Consider the following 19,612-nt stretch of genomic DNA (forward strand, 5'->3'; position numbering starts at 1 on the left):
CATCTAGCGTATCTTCTTCCTTCGAAGAAGATAATTTTAACGTTAAATTATTTAGCATTCTCACGTTGCATTCATACAAAGTTTTAAATTTATTAGAAAAACCGAATGTATTTTTATTCAATTATTTTATCTTGTGTTTCTTATAATTGTGTCGATCGTTATACAAGCTGTCGAATTGTTGTAGAAAATAAAATCATATTGTACATAAATACAGTGCGTTTACTTTCTATATTTTTGCGGGAAGCTATAGAATACACCGCACCGCGTCTTTGCTAGGAAATTAACTGCGTCGACCTGCTCGATCCTTTCAACCACCAAGGTCTTCAATCAACCCCCGCTCGTGCAATACAAAAAAAGAAGGTTTTACCCAAAACTGCCTCCTTCAAACTTTATTGAACTCACGTCAAACGCGTGCGGCTTCGATGAGAGCGGAAGTTAATTGGTAGTCAAGATGCGAAGTTCACATGTCAAAGGACTTTAAATTCACCGACCCTTCTTTCTCACGCGTCGCCTGTTCGTCCGTGTGTTAAAATAAATCGAGCCGTGCCACTTCTATAAAGGTCACGTCGGACCACGGAATTAATGGAAATTGCGAAATGACAGCTCGGCTTGTCGTTCGTAAAGTAACGTTTCGTGTGCGCCCCTCGTTCCGTAATTATTAATATATTTTCTCGAGAAAAATGTTCCTTACTTCTTCTCTGCTTAGCATACTTTCGTACTCCATTCGTCAAGCGACTAATCGATTTTTGAAATATTGCCTTCCTCATGAACAAACTAGATGTATCGTTTTGATTGTACGTATTTGTTCAAATTCATTCGAATTCAACTCAAGAATAGAATTATGTCAAATATAATGAGTGAATTGTAATGATTTACACATTTGTTTTCGAAAGCTTTAGTCTTTATATTTCTTAGAAAGCTATTAGTTTTTGGTTTTGTAACTCAAACGTCAAGGATTTCTTCGACATTCTGGTTAGAAAAATATTAAAATCCGGTATTGCATTTTAAATCGGCGTTTCTAGCATATTTCTGTCCTGACATAGTTGTCCAGCAACGCACAGAATGATAAAGTATTCGCACGAGTAAAAGTACATAGAATTAAAGGTACATAAAATTTATGTACCTGTCGTGATGCGTCGGGTGGTCGTAGTGAAGCTACATGTGGCCTACAAAGTGCACTATCACCGAAAGCAACCAGCTCAAAGCGAACTTACTCGCGTTATGCGCAGTTACTTTTAAAAGCTCCCTTACCTACGTCAATTTCAGTCTCTGACAAAACTCATCTTTTTTTTCGTGTTCCCCGCTCATCAAATGTCACATTTCTATATTTCAGAGATCCGCAGAAAAGGGTGCGGTACGCCCTTTAGAACACGAATAACGTTCGATCAAACAACGCGTCTAAATTTTACCATTCATCAATCAACAAAAATATGAAATATATCATACTTGAGATGAACAGTTTAAAAAGAATTTACTTAAAACGGCAGTCTATATACGTTTTCTCGTCTTGTTCACTTGTATTTCTAGACAAACTTATTTTCACGACGAGAGTAACATTTACACCCCACAAAGCAACTATTGTCCAACCATTTTTTTAAGCGATCATTTACGATGGATTATTCCAATTAGCGCAGTTGGTGGATTACGGGACGTAAAACAAGTCGTTTTCCTTTCTTTTTATGACAGCTCTAAAGATCCACGTCAGCCCCAAGACAAAGGAGATCTTGGACACCTTCGGCACGTTCGAGCTCGTCTGCAGAGGAGAGGTCGTATTAAAGGTAAGTCTTCGTACGACATGCGGATTTTTCTCGATTACATTGAGACGAACACATCGGTACTCCGTTCCTCATCTCATGAGCTTTTGCGACCTCGCAGTATTCTGCTTTTCACGAGGACGAGCAGAAAAGGAAAGCCGCGCGACTCGCAATCTTGATTGAACGCATCGAGCGAGATTGTCAAGTGGTCTCTTGTACCGTGAACGTCACGGAGCGACGAGAACGACGGCAACGGGAGATGGATATGGCTTTCGTTTATCCTGATTGGCGGTGGAAGGAAGGACATTCGGACATGATTATTGCACCGCGCGTCCCGGTTACGAGCTCACTCCGCGATATAAAGCGCGAATTTTTTGCTCGCGCGTCCTCGCGACTCGGCAATAGTCAGAGTTAATCTTTATATTTAGCTATAACGACGGTTCTGCAATTCTACGCCGGATATTTATCCTCGAGGATGTCTGCCTGCAGCGAGAATGTCTTCCGAGCTGCGTCATAACGCTTGAGATATCCTCTAGCAAACTCCGTTCGTTTTAAACGGTTCAATGTGTTTCATTAAAATTTATTTCTCTCACATTACGTCAAACATGATTTTTAATAGACTAGCGTAGAGAAATGAAGTCGATTTTTGATCAATTTCATTGTTATGTTACCGATTGTCCACGGCTTTATTTCAGTTTCTGGAACACGCATTAAAGCAAGGCACTTTCGACAAAGAACTCTACTTCGCCAACTTCGATAATTGCATTTACAATGCCGCGCCTGGGAGTCGTAGACCGCGTAATTGCGATCGCGTTCGGCCCGTTTTCATAAACGTGTTCCTCTTATTTGCGCGACATAGTCAAGGTTGTTGTGCCGTAAATGACCACGTTATTCTCTTCAGGGCACTCGCTTAATGTACGCGCGTCGCGACGCGACGTTTCACGCTGTCCCCAGGTGCAATTTATCTCCGTTTTCCCGGAAGAGGGTAATTTGCGAGTGCACTAGTACAGCGAGCATTTCGGTATCACCGAAATTAAATAAAATTCCTCGTCCTCGAAACCGTCACGGTAACGTGCGGATAATTCGTTAAGGATTCGTAGCGAACTCTCGCTTCACGCTAAACTGTACGATTACTTCATCCTTTCATAGATGATATCAACTGCCGCTATCATGGGACTGCAATTAACGCGAGCAACTAGTATGATCGCGTGCGACCGCGAACGTCGCCGAATCGTCATCAAATGGTCGATTAAGTACACCTGCGTGGATAGACGGAGGCGTTGATGGCGCGATTGAATCATTTGCCGTGCAATTCGGGTCAAAGTTCAGCGGTCGCGCGAGCGGACGAGCGCGCGCAAATGCAACCCTCCCTCTTCCGGGGTGTGCAGTTAATTAGTAAAATAACACCAGTAGAGAAACCCGTCCGCGATTCGCGCATGTACGTATGTACGTACGTACATACAAGTACCGGTCGAGATTAAAATTCAGCTTGCCGCATACCGTTGGATCATTCTCACATATGTCTATAGCCTTTTGCCGCTGATTTGAATATTCATGAGCGCACCTGAGTCAAGCATGTTCGATGATCGCGTAACGAAGCTAGGTACAAAATATGCATGTTACGTCGCGCTGTCAAACGAGATAACGATGTTGAAATTTTTGGAAAACGCGTATCGTGTTTGTGACTCGAAATGCTAAACCATTAACTGACTTCGGATAATGTAACTTCGTCACGTACGCGCAAACAAATCGCGTTACATTTTTAACAGGGATCGAATATTTATCCGACACGTTTTCCACATTTCGGCTCGCTTTTGTGACGAATGAAAATGAGACGTCGCGGAAGAATGTATCCTCCGCAGAAACAGTTTGCAATATATTTTCGCTCATTACCTCTGGCTTGAAGTAATCTGTTGCTTCTGTCGACATTCTCAGGGTAAAGGCCCCATGACCACTTACTGGTTGATAGGCGAGAAGCCGACGAACAACAATGTGCAACAGGCGAATCCCACGTCGACGATGATTAGCCAGACATCTCAGCCTCCCCAGGATCAACCTGTCATCGCGTCGCAGATCCCAACGACGCAGCCGAAGCAACAGGATCTACGCACGCTCCCGGCCACCACTCAGCAGCATAAGTTTCAGAGCCAACCGGACCTGCAGCAGCAATCGATTCAGTCGAGGAATCAGGAGTTGCGGCAACAGGGACATCCGGGTCAACAGAGGCCGCCGCAGGAACCGCAGTATCAGAGTTTAACGGGGCAATCGCGGGGTCAACCGGTTCAGGTCAACTCGTCGCCGGCCACGAATCAGATCTCCAGCCAGAAATCCGCGGCGATGATCGCCAATCCCGTGTGCGGCCACGCGGTGACCGGAAACGGCGCGCCGAAGTCGATAGCATCGCGTAATGTCGTCGCGACGCCGATCGGCAACTCGTCGCCGTCTCGCAACCGCGCGAGCGCACCGCCAACCGCAAACAGCTCTGTGCACCAGGTGTACCCGACGGCCGAAAGTATGCCCAATCACACCGAGAGTGGACCCAACGCGCCGCTCCTTCTACCCGCGGGCGCAGTTCCCAGGGTGTAGCTCTCTTCTTAAGGTGTCATCCCGGCGACGTGTCTGCCTTGCCAGCTGTTGAGCCTCCGAAGGCAAGAAGGATATCGAAGGGAAGCGTGGCGGATCGATACGTGGTGGTTCGTTGGTGGGAAAGCGGGAAGTTTTACGCGCCGGCGAGAGAGTATCGGCCAGAAGGAACACAGATTCGTGTGCGGAAGGACGGAAGGATTAGTCTAATCTTGCCGAAGCTCTCGCGGCGTTTACGCTCTTCGTTTCGAAAATTACGAAAGTATCGATTCGCGAACACCGTTCGTGGTGATCTCGTTCCATCGGACTGGAGATGCGTTTTATCCACGTTAGTCAAGTTTGTTGTTCTACGTGAATTAAATGGACGTTGCTTTCCAGAGAGAATCTATTCAAGTAAGAATATTATCATCGGATCAGTTAATAGGAAAACTTGTTTTTGTAATCTGCAAGTTCTCTGATCATGTTACTGGCGCGTTACTCATATCGTTTCCGCTAGATACGGCTGGCAAAGCGCGATAGATCGCATAGTCGGGGACCGATTCTAAATTCGAAAATGATCTCTTCCTACAAGGTATTATGGAACCAACGTTTACCGATAACAATTAGCACAATTTAGGACAAATTCGCGTGCGCGACCATGGTTACCAGGATCGCACGAGAATGGACAAGCAGGGATGGGATCCGGGAGGAACCTAACGACCGAGGAGCAATTAATTATAGGAAGAGGCGTAATTATTAATACATCACCGGCGACGTACTTTTGCCGAGAGTACCTACTCGTCTCTTGTACATGGACACAGTATTATACCGGTCGCGTACGGCGCGTTTTATTTATTCCGAACCAAAGCGAGCACTCGCGTTTCACGTATTCCGGCGTGCTCATCCTTATGCGATTTATTTGCAACGATACGGAAAATGCAACGGACTTAGCTTAGCGGCGAGTTTTTCACGTTAGCCGTAGCGGATACTTGATCCCGGCGAACCTCACGCGCCGAATTAATTAAAATCTAATTGCGCACGTAGACGAATCCGGATTCATCTTTGAAAGTCTCCTGTGTCCATTTTACCGACTGTGATTAATTAAATCCCCCTTCTCTGTTCATATCACTGTCACGACCACTTGAAACAGAGTCGAGTTAAAGTTAGGATTTACTTTTAACGAGAACAAACTTGAAACCTAAATACAGTACGCTAAATTTTCCCGGCGAACCGTGTCGCGGAAATATTAATGCATAATCTTTTAATATATCTTCAATTTACATGTATATCGCAGATGTATCATCGTTTCTTTCTAGATTCGTCTACGATCGCAAACATATATCACGAGGTACATCGGTTGTTCACAGTGTTCGTCGTTACATGCCCAACATGACAAGAGTATCAACGCGTGCAACGCGACACGCGCGCGCGAGACACACGCAACACAGAATTCCGTACCTACACATGCATTAAGATGTTATATATAAATATACAAAAGAGAAAAAGAGATATATGTATATGTTCACGACATTAGATTATATTATATATATATATTATATATATATATATACAATATATATATATATATATATATATGTATATGGCTGCAAAGCAAAAGTTACCGTAGTTACGTCGATGTTTAGGGCCACTCGTAGCGAACGGAGGCTGGGCCTCTCGCGAAACGAGTCTATGACGTTCTCTGGAAAATAATACCGAGTGTGAGTGCATATACATTCGCGCCGATGCACACACGTATCAAGCATACACACACTACATACAGACATACACACAAACGAACATATACGCGAGAACAAACACATGCACATGTGGTAACAGTGCATTTGCGTATACGTGTTTGATGTATGAACGAAACAGTGCAGGGGTGGCTGATCTCATTTGCCGCGGTTACCCCCGCCTGTAAACGCGATGTGATGGCACGACAAGAGAGAGTGTTATGCGCACACGCGCTTGCGGATGTGACGCATCGTGAAGAGTGAACTTTTATCTGTGTCAATCTCTCTTTTAACGATGTACCAATGAATATTCTGAAAATAAAGTTTAATCGTTTTCAAACTCGCCGACCAAGTCAGTCGCGCGATCAGTTCATCGTCCCCTTGATTGCCCGGTTAATTAATTACGCTTGCTTTCTATGTGTGTGTCAGTTTTGTAGGGTATCGCAATATCGAGATGAAGAATACTTTTATTAAATTTGTGATAAGAAATCTCTTTTTATTAGGCTTGTGGCTTACATACGCTTTACATAGGCGTGACGAGGCATATAAAAGTAGAAAAATCTTTGGCACGAGCGAAGAGCCGTCTGATGCTTAGAATATGGCGTTTGCGAATATCCAATCCAGGTAAGAGCTCACGCGAGTGTATACTCCTGGATATCCAGGTTCACCGCAGCGAATTCCCCAGGACACTATTCCAATGTTGACCCACCTGCCATTGGAGAGTTGATGCAGCAATGGACCGCCAGAGTCACCCTGAAAGCAGGGTGGTTTATTAAACTTGGTATATTTGTACTTCGTGAAAGGATCAATTGATTGTTTTCATTCGAAGATACGAAGACCAAAAATGGTCTCTTTGAAAAATACGTTATAAATACAAAACGATCTCTTTCTCAGAGTAAGACTTGTAGTAAAAGTGAATCGTTAGGAAATTATAGATTTCAGGTGGAAACATTTCTTTTTCCAAAGTGCAGACGTCCGCTTCTCAACATCCGTTAGAGTGTCTTAAAATATTAATGGATCCGCTCTTCGGAAGAGAACATTAAAGACTGTCTTCTGGATTAATGCATACTTCATCCCCGCAATCATGATCGCGGTGATCGGCACTTCGCCGCAGTGAATATATTATTGTCTCACTTGACAGGCGTCACGACCTCCCTCGTAAGCGCCGGCGCACATGGTGGTGTTCGGGATCCGTTGCGTAAAGCTGCGAACGCATCTTTCTTGGGACCACACCGGTACCGCGACTTCCATCAGCACCGTACTTGCGGGTCCTCCGTAATATTGCGTGCCCCACCCTGATCAGAAATTTTTTTAGGTACAAACTTGAAAGATAATGTCTCTGCACTACTTTGTTTCGCGTATTCCATCATTTATGTGGTAATTTATATGCAAATGTTGCTATCTTGTTATTTGTACAGAGGGGATGGTAAGAGGCAACATCGAAATTGTGTTTCTCGGTAAGTTTACACAGTATTTTACACAGTACCATAGTTAAAATGAATATCCACGGGAGCAAACAACAGAATGAATTAATTTCGTCCATCGCTGAGTTTAGGAATAAAAAACCATATATAACAGAATACGTTAAACATTTTTACGGCAATCTGAGCAATTAAATGATCTATCATTTACGACCGTGCGGACGCCAAAAATCCAAGTAAAAAAATCGCGATAGAAGATCGCTGATAAAATTTTATACTTAAGGATAAAACTTTATACTTAAGCAGACTGTATATAATAATATATTTGAGATTCCTTGCGCTGACCGGTAACAATAGCGTCCTTATTCTCGAACGTTTGTTGGATGGGCGGCAGGCAGATAGGCCAAATGTAGCTATTGAACGTGGTGGGTCGGTGGATCTTAATGATGGCGATGTCGTTCTCGTAAGTGTTGTATTTGAAATCGCGGTGTATCCGTATCTCCGTCACCGTGAAATCCAATGCTCGCGTCTCGTCCGACTTGGTGAAATCGTACTCGCCGAGTCTCACCGTGATGTCTCGCGGATTGTACCTAAAACGACAGCACACGGGATAAGAGTAACGTGCCGTATGCTTGTCGTGTAACTGTTCATATCGCGGTTACGGCGAACGAACGCTGAGCTGTATTACACACGTTATTCCGGATCGCGGACAAAGGTACGAGTGTGCCGGCACGCCGAAAACATTATAAAGTCTAAGCGTGACCGTCGACAAACGTGGCCGCAGGAATATGAATGCGTTATGCCTGAAATACAGGCCGAATGGTAAGTTGCTTAATACTCTGAGCTGCGAGAACGTGGACACGTGTCTCGAGTTTCGTCGCAAGTCTCCTTTTTCAGTTTGACCACTTGCTAGATCTCTCTCTCTGTTACTGCGACCGCGAACAGCTCGCCGTACATCTCTGCGTTTTAAACTTTGATATTAAACCAAATGCTACGCTACGAATATGTATTAATCATAAATATAATATTCTTATGAAGAAGAATTTTATAGAAACAATTAAAAAGTTTGGACCGCTATTTGATGGAAGAATGATACACGCTTAAATACACTAAAATATTGAGACCATGCTTACTTACAATTGCGCTATCAATTAATTAATTATCTCAGCTGCGATGTATAATTGCAAGAGGATACACGGTAACATTTTAATTAGCTCACCTATAAACGCAATGTGCTGCGGTAAGTACATGCCTATCGGTGATCAGCACACCCCCGCAATATTGAATCGTGCCTTCTCTGAGAAGAGCCGCCATCCACGGCCACTCTTTAGGATCGGCCGGTTGACCGCCCGCGATTCTGGTCTTCACTTTTGTGGTTGTGCCGCATCCTCTGGGTCTTCGTGGCTTTCTCATCGTCTCCTTAGTAACCGACGAGTTTGCTTCATTCAATCGCCAAATCAATTCGTCCGGTATTTCTTCGATGTCAGTTGGCTCAGTCTCGTTCTCGTGGATTTCCTCCAATTTGTCTTTATCGTCATCGATGTCTGCAAGACAAGCAATGTCTACAATTCCTGAGAAATGCGAGCGATACTCTCACTCGTGCGCAAACATGTTGATATACACTGACGATCATTGAAATATTTATCAAGAAAGCGCACGTGCGTCTAGCTCTTTCATAAATATTTTATTATACGATCAAAAAACACAAGCATGCGCATCTATCACAGATTTTAGATGGTCCTTTATGAAGACGTGAGAATACAACGTGCAATTCGTTATTGAATTCAATTCAATAGAAAAAAGAAACCATCTCTCATTATCGTTCTGTCACCTCTCGCTGTCGTTTAAAGACGATTAGATATTCGTTAAAATTGCAATTGGATTTTATGATATAATTTAATAAATTATGATGAGCTTTGTTTCTCTTTAATGAACAAGATTAGAATTATACAAACTCGCTATCGCCGGTAGCATGCTGGCTAAATCATTGTCATAGGTCTTGCCAAATTTATGTGCCAGGATGCTGTCTGGACAGCACAAGCCGACGTACCTGCGAAAAGAAAAGAAAAAATGTAACGATGTGAGAGCAATCGTGAAGCACAGCATTGCGTGAAGCACACAGAACGTTGTTTACTTACGTTTGCTCAATTATGCACATATAATCCATAAATCGTGAGAAGTTCGAGCGGAACTCATCAAGGACGCATCCACTGAAGTGTTTGCAGTGGCCGCTTTGATTACCCGGCGCGATGCAAGCTTGATACGTTTTCTGAAGGAAAATTGAGTGCTACTAAAGCCAGTAAATAGCGGAATTCGTAGGCAATATTCTCCGATAACGTACCTGTTCACTCAAACTTCTCGGACCTAGAATGATGAATCGTTTGCCGCGATAATACGGGCGGGAAACGTTTCCCGGAAATCGAAGCAGTTCCGCCTGCTGAAGACGTGCCCGCCATTCCTGATGTTCGATTCCCCCTGGATCTGGGGAATATGAGATAGATCGGATGAATACATTGACGAGCATGTTCTGTTAAGCATGTCTGTGTATCGTGAATACGTATGTGTGAATACGTAACGAAATTTAATGAGAATCATCGAGGATAGAACGTCCGGGAGATACACTATCGGTGTAACACGATTTGGCTGTTTCCGTCTCGAAAGAACGCGTCTTTCGAGACTTTCGAAACATAAAAACGAGATTGGATTTGTTCAACCGCGATCTGCATCTACGAAGTCGTTTGTTATGCATACTTGCGGTAATGCAATTGTATTTAATGTATACGCGGAGAAATGTCGCGGTCAAGAGAAATGCGTATCTTTATGTATTATGAGAGATTTTATGTTTCTTTTTCTGTTAAATATAAGATTTAAATTTGCATCATTCTGTATGATGCAAAAGATATTGTAAATATTTGTAAATGAGATAAAAATATTATGTAAATTGTTGATATTAATGGAACTATTATTTCTGTGTTTAAAAAAATATATAACAAGAATAATGCATAATTATCTTAACAAAGTTCTGTTTTAGAATATTTAAAAGTAAGAATTTATTATGTTTTATATAGATATATAAAATAGAACGTTCTTATTTTTTTCAATCATTAGCAATTACATTAGAACTAAATTAGCTATACTAAGTAAAGTAAAGCAAACTTAAATTGAATTGATATCTTACTGTTTACAGTAAGTAAACTAACACCGATTACAGTAAATTTACACGTTCTTTTCAGATTAAATATCACATCTAAAATATCACATTTAATATTTAACAATTCTCACCTGCACTTTCGAAATCGGCGGGAAAACACCGGCAACATTGAAAAGTGCACAACACAGAAAATAGCAAAAATCGATATACATTAGTAAACGCCCACATTTAAATTAGCGTCAAGGTCGGCACTCAGTGAATAACGATATCAGAATCGCGATGGCGACTTTTTGGTAAAGACAACCTCGACAAGCAGAGAACGGATAGTGACTTTAAAATCCGGAAAACCGTTGCTTATATACACACGCCTGTATTATATGAAACCCTGCAAACGCTTCTTCAAGTTGAATGCCTTTCGTCAGGCGCTCGTGACCACTGATCTTGCATAAAGAATGAATCGAAAAAAAAGTTGATTATTACATTTCCAGCATTGCTATTTAATGTACAACAAATCAATTGATAGATTTCTCGCGATACAGAAAATAGAAAAAAATAATTTCTCTCATCTACGAAAAGTAAGACAGGAAGAGTAACTGGCAAAATACAGGAATTTTAATAAAAATATCCATCGAAATTCAAACGCAATTTAATTAATAATTAAATACCAGTAGCTCTCATCGAGCGATACTTTATGGTATTTTCAACATTTAATTCACATTTAACATTTCAATCTCAAGCAATCAAAGGCGCACGTTGCACCGTGCCAATCCGATGTGTCGATCCGACATCGCTTCGGTCCGATCGCTCAATAAACCCATTACGTTTAAACGCTGCATAATTGACACAAAGGCTAAGGCCGCGCATCAGGAGCCGCTTCGTGGAAGCGAAGAAGCCGGCAGGGAATTACGACGCGCGACCTGTCCGAACAAAGGTTAATTCATGCGAATACTCGGCACATACACTTGTCGAAGCGTGGAGTAATGGACGGCCGGTAACTTGAGAAATATTCGATTCCGTTCGACGTTTCATTAAACGCTCGGCATACGCAGAATCTGTGGGCCGCAGGATCATGAGAGTCCCGTGTGAGAGTCTCAGAGACAGCTGAAGAGAGACAGCAGATCGCAGAGGGAAGAGATAACAGACAGACGCACGGAGGATGGACCAACAGGAGCCTCTCGGTGAGAGCCAGGGAAAGAAGAAACGAGACTGTCTCCTTCTTCCTCTCTCTTTCTCTCTCTTTCTTCGTTTCCTTGTGCCTTCAGATAAATCCAGTCTTCCATCTTCGTTTCTAAATACGATACTCGAGAAAACGGACGTCACCCACATACCTGCTCAGGCCATTGGCTTCACGCACTCACGAATGTTCATCTGAAGACGATGAGCGTGAGCGTTTGATTCTTTTTGAAGTATTCGGAAGGATGTTGGGAGGAGATTACCGCAATTTCCGCAGAATGAAAGTCGGATGTTCCCCGGATGTGCGAATAAAATTGCCATTTTCCGTGGACTGAGCGTAGGAGCATAACTCTGAACTTTATCTCACGTTCATGCGCTTAACACGATCTTCGCGCTACGCGGATGAATAAAATTCACATGATCACGCTCAATGAGACGCGAGACGCGGGAATGCAGTCAACAGCATTCTGTTGAAACTATGTAACGATGTCGTTTACATCGTTACAGAAGGGAATACAAGGCTGCGATTGAGAAGCGTTCGCTTCGGCATTTTACGCAAGACGGCTGTCTATATTTATGCACGCATCATCGATTCTTCCGAATGAGACGTAACCCGAAGTCAACTGTGCTGATAACACGTACGCTCCGTGATTTCCCTCCTCCGAGGTAAAAGTAAGACCTTCTATGCGAGAGAAAACGAGAGGACAAATGTAGAGAGAAATTTGGAGAACGACCTGTTTAAAAATGTACATAGAACGCTTATCGGTACGATGGTGTTAAAAAATTCATTACTTTAATAGCTTGTAAAGTTAGTTTATTCTCGCTCCTCCTGGAGGGAAAAAATACGTATACCAGATTTGGCTGCTACAATGGCAAAATGACAATTCAACATTCGGAGGCGAAAACGCGATTAAATTTGTGAGGGCAACGTTCACGCTTCTGTTTCTCTCTTTCTCTCTCTCCCTCTTCTTGCACTCGAATGATAAACCGCTCTAGTATAAAAGCTGTTTAACGTTCAAAAGATACGCACGCTTTCTACGCTCATTTTCTACATTACGCATTCAACGCGTAGCCGTACAAAAGACATGTTCGGCTCTTCGAGTGCTTGCCGCTCGCTCGCTCGCTCGTTCGCTGCATTGTAAGTTTAACAGTAAATTCGTCACACAAGTCGTCGCACGAGTTTCGGAACCCATCTTCGAGACGCGTTGCACCGAAAAGAATATAATTTCTTTCTCTCTCTCTCTCTCTCTTTTTTCTCTCTTGGATATGAACCACCGTGGCTCCGAGACATTTCGGCGTTTCACTTATCGCGCAAGGAATCTGGCTCGCGACCAAAATTTACTTTCTGCGGGACGATTTTGCGAGGAGGACACCGTGCATTTTTTAGAGCGTTCCTTACACAACACACGAAACTTTTATACGTATACTTTCATACGTATGAGGAACATGAGAACGCGCTCGTGGCAATGTGGCATAACAGCAAGGAACTCAAGACGGAAACCCAGATATTGGGTATCGGGGTTACGCCTCGCTGAGAAATTGTCATCACCCTCGCATACATGCTCGGCACGTCTGGTCTGGAGATCTTCCGTGGACCCGCTTCGCCATACAAGATCGAGAGCAGAGATCTCCATCCCGATCTGTTCCGTGAGTAAGATTAATTTGACGCTGTATCGGCAAGCCTCTCGCATTCGCGCATTCAGATGAAGATGAATGTGAAGACAAAATAAGGCGCGCGATATGATTATTTTGAGAATTCTTGGGAAGCCTGTTGCGTGCACAATATTTCCAGCATTTTGTGGCATTTCGTGACGTACGTCAGAAAAGTTTTATTTCCTGACGTATCGGATTAATGTTCGCTCAAAGAAATGGGATAGGCAACAGAGTGGAAGAATCGAGGTATCGATTCACATACAAAAAATACATTGTGCGCAGCAGAAATTGACAGGCAGGTGGCGATGGACACGTTTAAAATAACACACGGGGGTCTTAACGTGATGACAACCCAATTCCTCAGCGTCACGTATCGACTTTACGGCCTTCCTTCAAAGTTATTCGATCGCGAGGTACGTTTTACGTTGCTTGATGGTCACCGTAATGAGGCACGAAGGATACAAAGTGTGCCTACGCCTCCTAAGCCTCCTAAGTGGAAGTGAGTGAGGGATCGGAGAAAGGGAGCAGAGAAAGGAGAATAAACGAAAAAAAAGAGAGAGAGAAAGAGAGAACGAAATCCGGAGAGATCGCGATCGGGGGCAGGCCCGGGGCATTTCCATTTAAGGGATACCCCGTATATATCTCTTTCTGCTCCGTGTGTCACTTCGGTATGCAGAATCGTGAGACACTTTGCGCGCCGCTATCTGTCCACTAAAGACGCTTCTTCTATGTGATATAGTTTTTATCTCTCTCTCTCTCTCTTTCTCGAGGGAAGGGGAAGATACAATCTCGATCCGAACGACAAAGTAGACGAGCATACCTGATGATAATTAAGACTTCGCATTGGTCGTCGTTTTATCGCGCGCGGAATTTATTATTATCCAGACGCGCATCTGTATGAGAAATAATGGCTCAAGCTTCAAGCACAAAGCAACTACGTAGAATGGTCTGTCACAAAGTATTGATCGATTTTTCGAGCACGCTGCGTGCAACATGAGCATACTTCCTTCGATGCTAGGAAACACTTGCTTGTTTGAAAGTCTTGCTGTAAAATACAAACAATGATCAACTTGAGAATCGAAGGAATCACGATGCGTCCCTGCGCCGTTTGAATCTCGAGTGTGAGCGCCAGATATTCAAAAAGGAAGGGCTGAAGCACGTCGTTTCGTCGAGAGTGGTATCGACGTTTCGAAAAGCAAAGAGTATTTTAACGATAGAAAATAGCAGCGAGCAACAGGTATACTCTCAATCGAAAATTATCTCCGTCGCCATGAGATTTAATACGGACGCCGGCAATTACGGAAGCGTACGGGCACTCTTTTTCCAAGAGATACTACCAGTTGTGACGTTCGGGGGGGGAGGGGGGGGAGGGGGGGGGGTAATTTTTTCTGATCCCAGTCGTCGTTGCAGGGAGATGCGGATGTTTCGCTGTCACCGATTATTTAACGTTTAATTTGTTTTATATTCTCTAGAGTGCAAGAGGAAGCCGGGTACAAGTCGATGACACTAAAGGGACAAACGAAATGACCCACGACAATCGATTCCTAATTACGACTTGGTTCGGCTCACGCGATCGCAGTGGAAGAAAAGTCACGTTCGTCCGACCGTAAGTTCCATTGAAAGAAGTCGCTTGCAAATTACGAGGTTTATACACTTTTACGAGTCCTTTATATCACTTTATATCGCTTTACGCTGCGGTCCTCCCTCCTTGCGGGATATGATTATTACACACGCTCGACATTACGTTCAGCAAATGTGCTAATTGATGATTTTACGAGGGACGTTAATGATTCGGCGCGATAAAAGTGGATATATATATATATATGTATACATGTCTTTTAACTTTTGCATTTTTTCAATTACCTAGGTAAGCTTGCACTGATGATAATGATAAAAAAATTAGCAGCAGAAAATAATATAAATGTAAAATAGCAACTATCTTATTAAATGAATATGATATAAACAATAATTATTATATTTTAATTATAATATGATATAATAATAAAAATAGTACACCGAATATCACACATTATCTACGTTTAAACATTTCATTAATATCGTTATGATGTAATGATAAAAATGCCATATGCACACAAGAATGCATCGTCGCATAGGAGAAATTTAAATTGCAAATATATAAATATCTAAAAGCGATTCACATATTTTGAAAGGGCCACAGACAAACACTCCAGAAGCTTGCACATCGAGATTCCTCCCGGCGATGCTTCGGGCTACACGAGCACTTGAAATGCTTGGCATGAGTCTACTCTGTTCTTGTCATCGTTACTTTCTCGTTGCAACGCACTACCGTGCAAAAAGCTGAGTACACGTTCATCGAACGAATAACGAATAAACAGCAAATGCGAAATCAGATTTCACATAATGCTCTATTTATTAAAGTACCGCTCGTTAGCGTGCAAATCGCGAATTAAACGTTTTGCTCGCATTTGCTGTGATTGTCTGCGTTTTTCGAGAATAAACGAAAGGAAAACGAGAGCGAAAATACAGCACGTGCGATATAGTGCACTCTCAATGTACATACATCCGGCTTTAAACAAATTACGATTCGAATGTGGCATGATACCCGTCAACATCGTTTGTTAATGAAATTGTCGATAAACGATTTATGTAAGATATAAAATAACCATGGTGGCAATGGAGGATAATTTCTACTATCACGTCAAGGAAAAATCGGATTGCGGATAATCTGATTATTGAAGAATTCATCGGGAAACTGAATAAAACCACAGGAATAAAAAGCGTGAGTTTAAAGTTTACAACGAAAAATCAGAAATATTCCGTGCGGCCAAGAGATTCCTAGAAATCACCGCACCCAGAGGAAGATTAAAGGGAAGAGCGGAAGATGGCATAATAAAGGCGAAGAAAGCACGCACTAACGAGATTTGGGTTTCTACCTGTCACACGCTGTCTTCTCAATTCTAAGGCTAATGGTAACTAAAATAGTAACTAAATGGGGGGGAACCAAAACCACCGGACCGACTTACTTAATGAGACAAGCGACGGGGGAGCCACAGATTTTCTAGAAGAGACATTGTCATGCGCATTTTAGGGTGCAGTTTACTTTAACGCAACATGATTCGAAATGTTTTTCTTCTTTTTATTTGAAAGGAGAAGAAGAAGGATAGAAAGATTCTGAAGCACTCAAAACATCAACTGGAGCCTTAAATTGTTAATTATGATAATTGTTAATTCATGACCGCTATCCATCTTAAATCGCATCAAAGAGTTTTAAATTGTAAGAAATTCTGAAAGCAATTAATTAATTGGGGAGAATATGGATTTACATATAATAATAGTTATTGAATAATAACTAATAATTTGATTTTATTTTTATTTTACACAATCGAAACCGCACTTATAACTTATAACTGTTGTGTACAGGGGGGACGAGTGTAATTCGAGTGTAACGGATAACTTGATTTTATGGCTTGCAAGGGAGCAATTGCCAGGCTGATTGCTCTTATCCCTCCTAGATATATCTAGAGATACGTGTATATAGATATATCTATATATCCCCATATCCGTGTTTTAAATCGAAAAGTGCTCTTAATAAACCCGCTTAGAGTCGCGAGTTATTTTCGTCGATACACTCCACCTGCGATTGCTCGTGAAAATAAATGAAGGCAAAGCTAGACGCCGCGAGTAAAAATGCCATTTAAATGTAGTTTACGGAAATAAAGAGGGAGGAGGGGATCAGGCAAGCAGGGAAAGAGGGACGAGGGGATCATAAAGAAGTTAAGTCATAAGCAATAAAATCGGTGCTCCGCTCGGCGAATATTTTACTGTCTGAAAGTTTATAACACCATTGTATGCCATCGTAGATAAGAAAGCAGCGCCAGAGAACGATGACTGCCCTTTTAGATTACGTTCTCAGGAAAAAACAATTTATCTCGTTGCCCCGCAGGTACGTCCGTTTCCGCAGGATATCTCTTGGCGCTTGGCGATTTCTCGTGCGCCGTTTGCGTTCCGGTGGTATGCCCCCCAAGTATGCAACTTTAATACCCTCTCGCATGGTCTTTCTTCTTGGAAAAGCTCTCCTGCCGCATATCCGCTGTAAATTAAATTCGCTACAGACACGTGGATTAAAATGTGTAATGTCAAACGCGAGATCCTTGCTGCGGAGGATCCTGAGAAGATTCTCCAATTTTGCGTTCAGTCTTATCTCGCGACATAATCAGCAACACCTGTTGGCATCTAAAAGCACCTCGGTCACACATGGAAAACGTAAATGGAGCACGCTAAACGAAGGATCATAGGCGAATCGAGAAAGTGACCAGAGAAGTTGACCAGAAGAAGGCACAGGACTCGTTGCTTGTCGTAAAGTAACGAAGCGTCGAAGCCGTAATGCCGACCATAATTTGCGGCAAGTTACGAAGCCAATCGGCCGCGTCGCGTTGCGTCGTCGTGCGCCTCGAAATGGCATAATTGGTACATAAAGTAGAAATTAAGTTCGTAGCCGCGCACGCCGCGAGTGAAACTCCGAGCTCGGGGCACCGCGAAAAGAATTCGGGGGGGCCCGACACGACCGGCGGAACCATATTGGGTTATTGCCTTGTGTTTTCGCTGTGGTACTCGCATGCATATGTGTTTTCCGAGCGGCGTTTAAATTACGGCACTGTAAAATCTGAGGGCGCGCGATGATAAAACCGCGAAAAATACGGCCGAGCGTGTACGCGTATCTCCGATAATAGCAGCGGTGTTAATAAGCACCGGGAGAAATATCGGTGGCGATTATCGAATGCGCCGTCGCAGCCAATAAACGCGAGCAGATCTGCGATAAACGACATTTGTATGTACTCCGTAATTTTCGCGAATGCCCTACTTCCAGCCCGAATTTTTAAAGCGAGGCCGTGCGCTGGAGTATCGATATATCGGGAGTCCTTCGATATTTATTTTCCAATATCCACATCGACATGTATCGTGTACCGGAGGAATTCTGTTGGAATATGCGGAGGGTGCAACGCAACCCCATTCTGTTCAGGACGATAAAAATATGAATAAAATTTCGGAGAGCGCAGAGCGCAGCATTCTTAAAACAATCATTTCGCAATTTCTGGTGAAATTTCTCCTTGAGCGGTCGCGAGCGAATCTCTTGAGAGACTCTGTCGCATGTCTGATTAATTTTGAAAACTCAATCTCACGTATAATCCCATCCAACGTAATTACATATTTTCACCGAATCAACAGTCTTGGCACCTTGATTCACGCGTGAAAATTGTGTTCGCCATGGAAGCAATGTCTGTGCTTACTCGCGACGCGCGCGCGACACAATTGGCGTAAAAGGTATTACCGGAGCTCGCTGAAAATTGAGCCAATCCCCGGACCCCGTCACCTTCAGGCCAATCTCCCCGTCGAAATGCAATCGTGCGTGATCCCAAAAGCGCAATGTCGATGCTAGAGAGAGAAAGAGCTGGAGGAAGAGGAGCGCCGATACTGCACCCTCGTAAAGTAACGAAGCGTCGAAGCAGTAACGCGCCGCATAATTTCCGATGAGTTACGAGGCGTGCGGCCATGCAGGCTCGTAGCCGTTTTGCATAGCGCCGCAATTGGCATATAAAGTAGAAATTAATATGGTGGCGGAGGCGCGAGTCCCGGTGAAATTTCGAAAAAAAAGGTATTCGCATCTAGAACGAAGCCGTAACGGGGGAACAGCAGGGGGACCGAAAAAAGGGGGACGCCCGTGTACACTGTTATTACCTTCGAAGTCCCGGATCGTCATTGCATTCGCAATCGCACATACGCATAATCGTGCGTGCGTTCGTGGGGAGAGATCGGGGAGAAAGGAGATAGGAGGAGGACCGGGGACATAAATATCCTTACCGTATCTCCGTAGTAATTAGCGGCGTTATCGAGGCACTTCGACATAAAAAGTCTCATGAAATGAAGACGTCGCTCGACTCGTTATCGCATTATGTCGTGTAATCATAGCGACAGCGATGCTCGAGGATCAATGTGAACAAGAAAATTGTTTCACTGGTAAACAAATTTCCGATTACTTTTGCTGTCTGTTGAAACCATGCTACGCTTTATCATGGTTTACAAGATGCGATGATATGGTACTACTTTTTAGTTATTTATCAAATATGTAAAGAAAATTTGCATTAATAAGAAATAAAATCCATCTTTTGGATTGTAACATATACT

General features: G+C 43.0%; 2 protein-coding genes across 2 annotated transcripts in view; one reads left to right on the forward strand and one right to left on the reverse strand.

Moving 5' to 3' along the window:
• LOC105281023 (atrial natriuretic peptide receptor 1) overlaps positions 1–6,386 on the forward strand; it is an 83,048-nt gene extending 76,662 nt beyond the window's left edge. Inside the window, exons 21-22 of the mRNA XM_026969491.1 lie at positions 1,687–1,778; positions 3,690–6,386. Of these exons, the coding sequence (XP_026825292.1) occupies positions 1,687–1,778; positions 3,690–4,340 (743 nt within the window). The 3' untranslated portion in view covers positions 4,341–6,386. The remainder of the gene's footprint in view (positions 1–1,686; positions 1,779–3,689) is intronic.
• Positions 6,387–6,519: 133 nt separating this feature from the next.
• On the reverse strand, positions 6,520–11,184 carry LOC105281021 (trypsin-1). The gene is made up of 8 exons (XM_011341936.3): positions 10,753–11,184; positions 9,812–9,951; positions 9,609–9,739; positions 9,426–9,520; positions 8,690–9,014; positions 7,816–8,060; positions 7,184–7,344; positions 6,520–6,802 (listed from the first exon to the last, which is right to left on the reverse strand). The coding sequence occupies exons 1-8, from the start codon at positions 10,847–10,849 to the stop codon at positions 6,641–6,643; spliced, it is 1,356 nt and encodes a 451-aa protein (XP_011340238.1). The 5' UTR covers positions 10,850–11,184; the 3' UTR covers positions 6,520–6,640.
• Between the last annotated feature and the right edge of the window lie 8,428 nt (positions 11,185–19,612).

This window comes from Ooceraea biroi, chromosome 5 (genome assembly GCF_003672135.1).
Source record: "Ooceraea biroi isolate clonal line C1 chromosome 5, Obir_v5.4, whole genome shotgun sequence".
Classification (NCBI taxonomy): domain Eukaryota; kingdom Metazoa; phylum Arthropoda; class Insecta; order Hymenoptera; family Formicidae; genus Ooceraea; species Ooceraea biroi.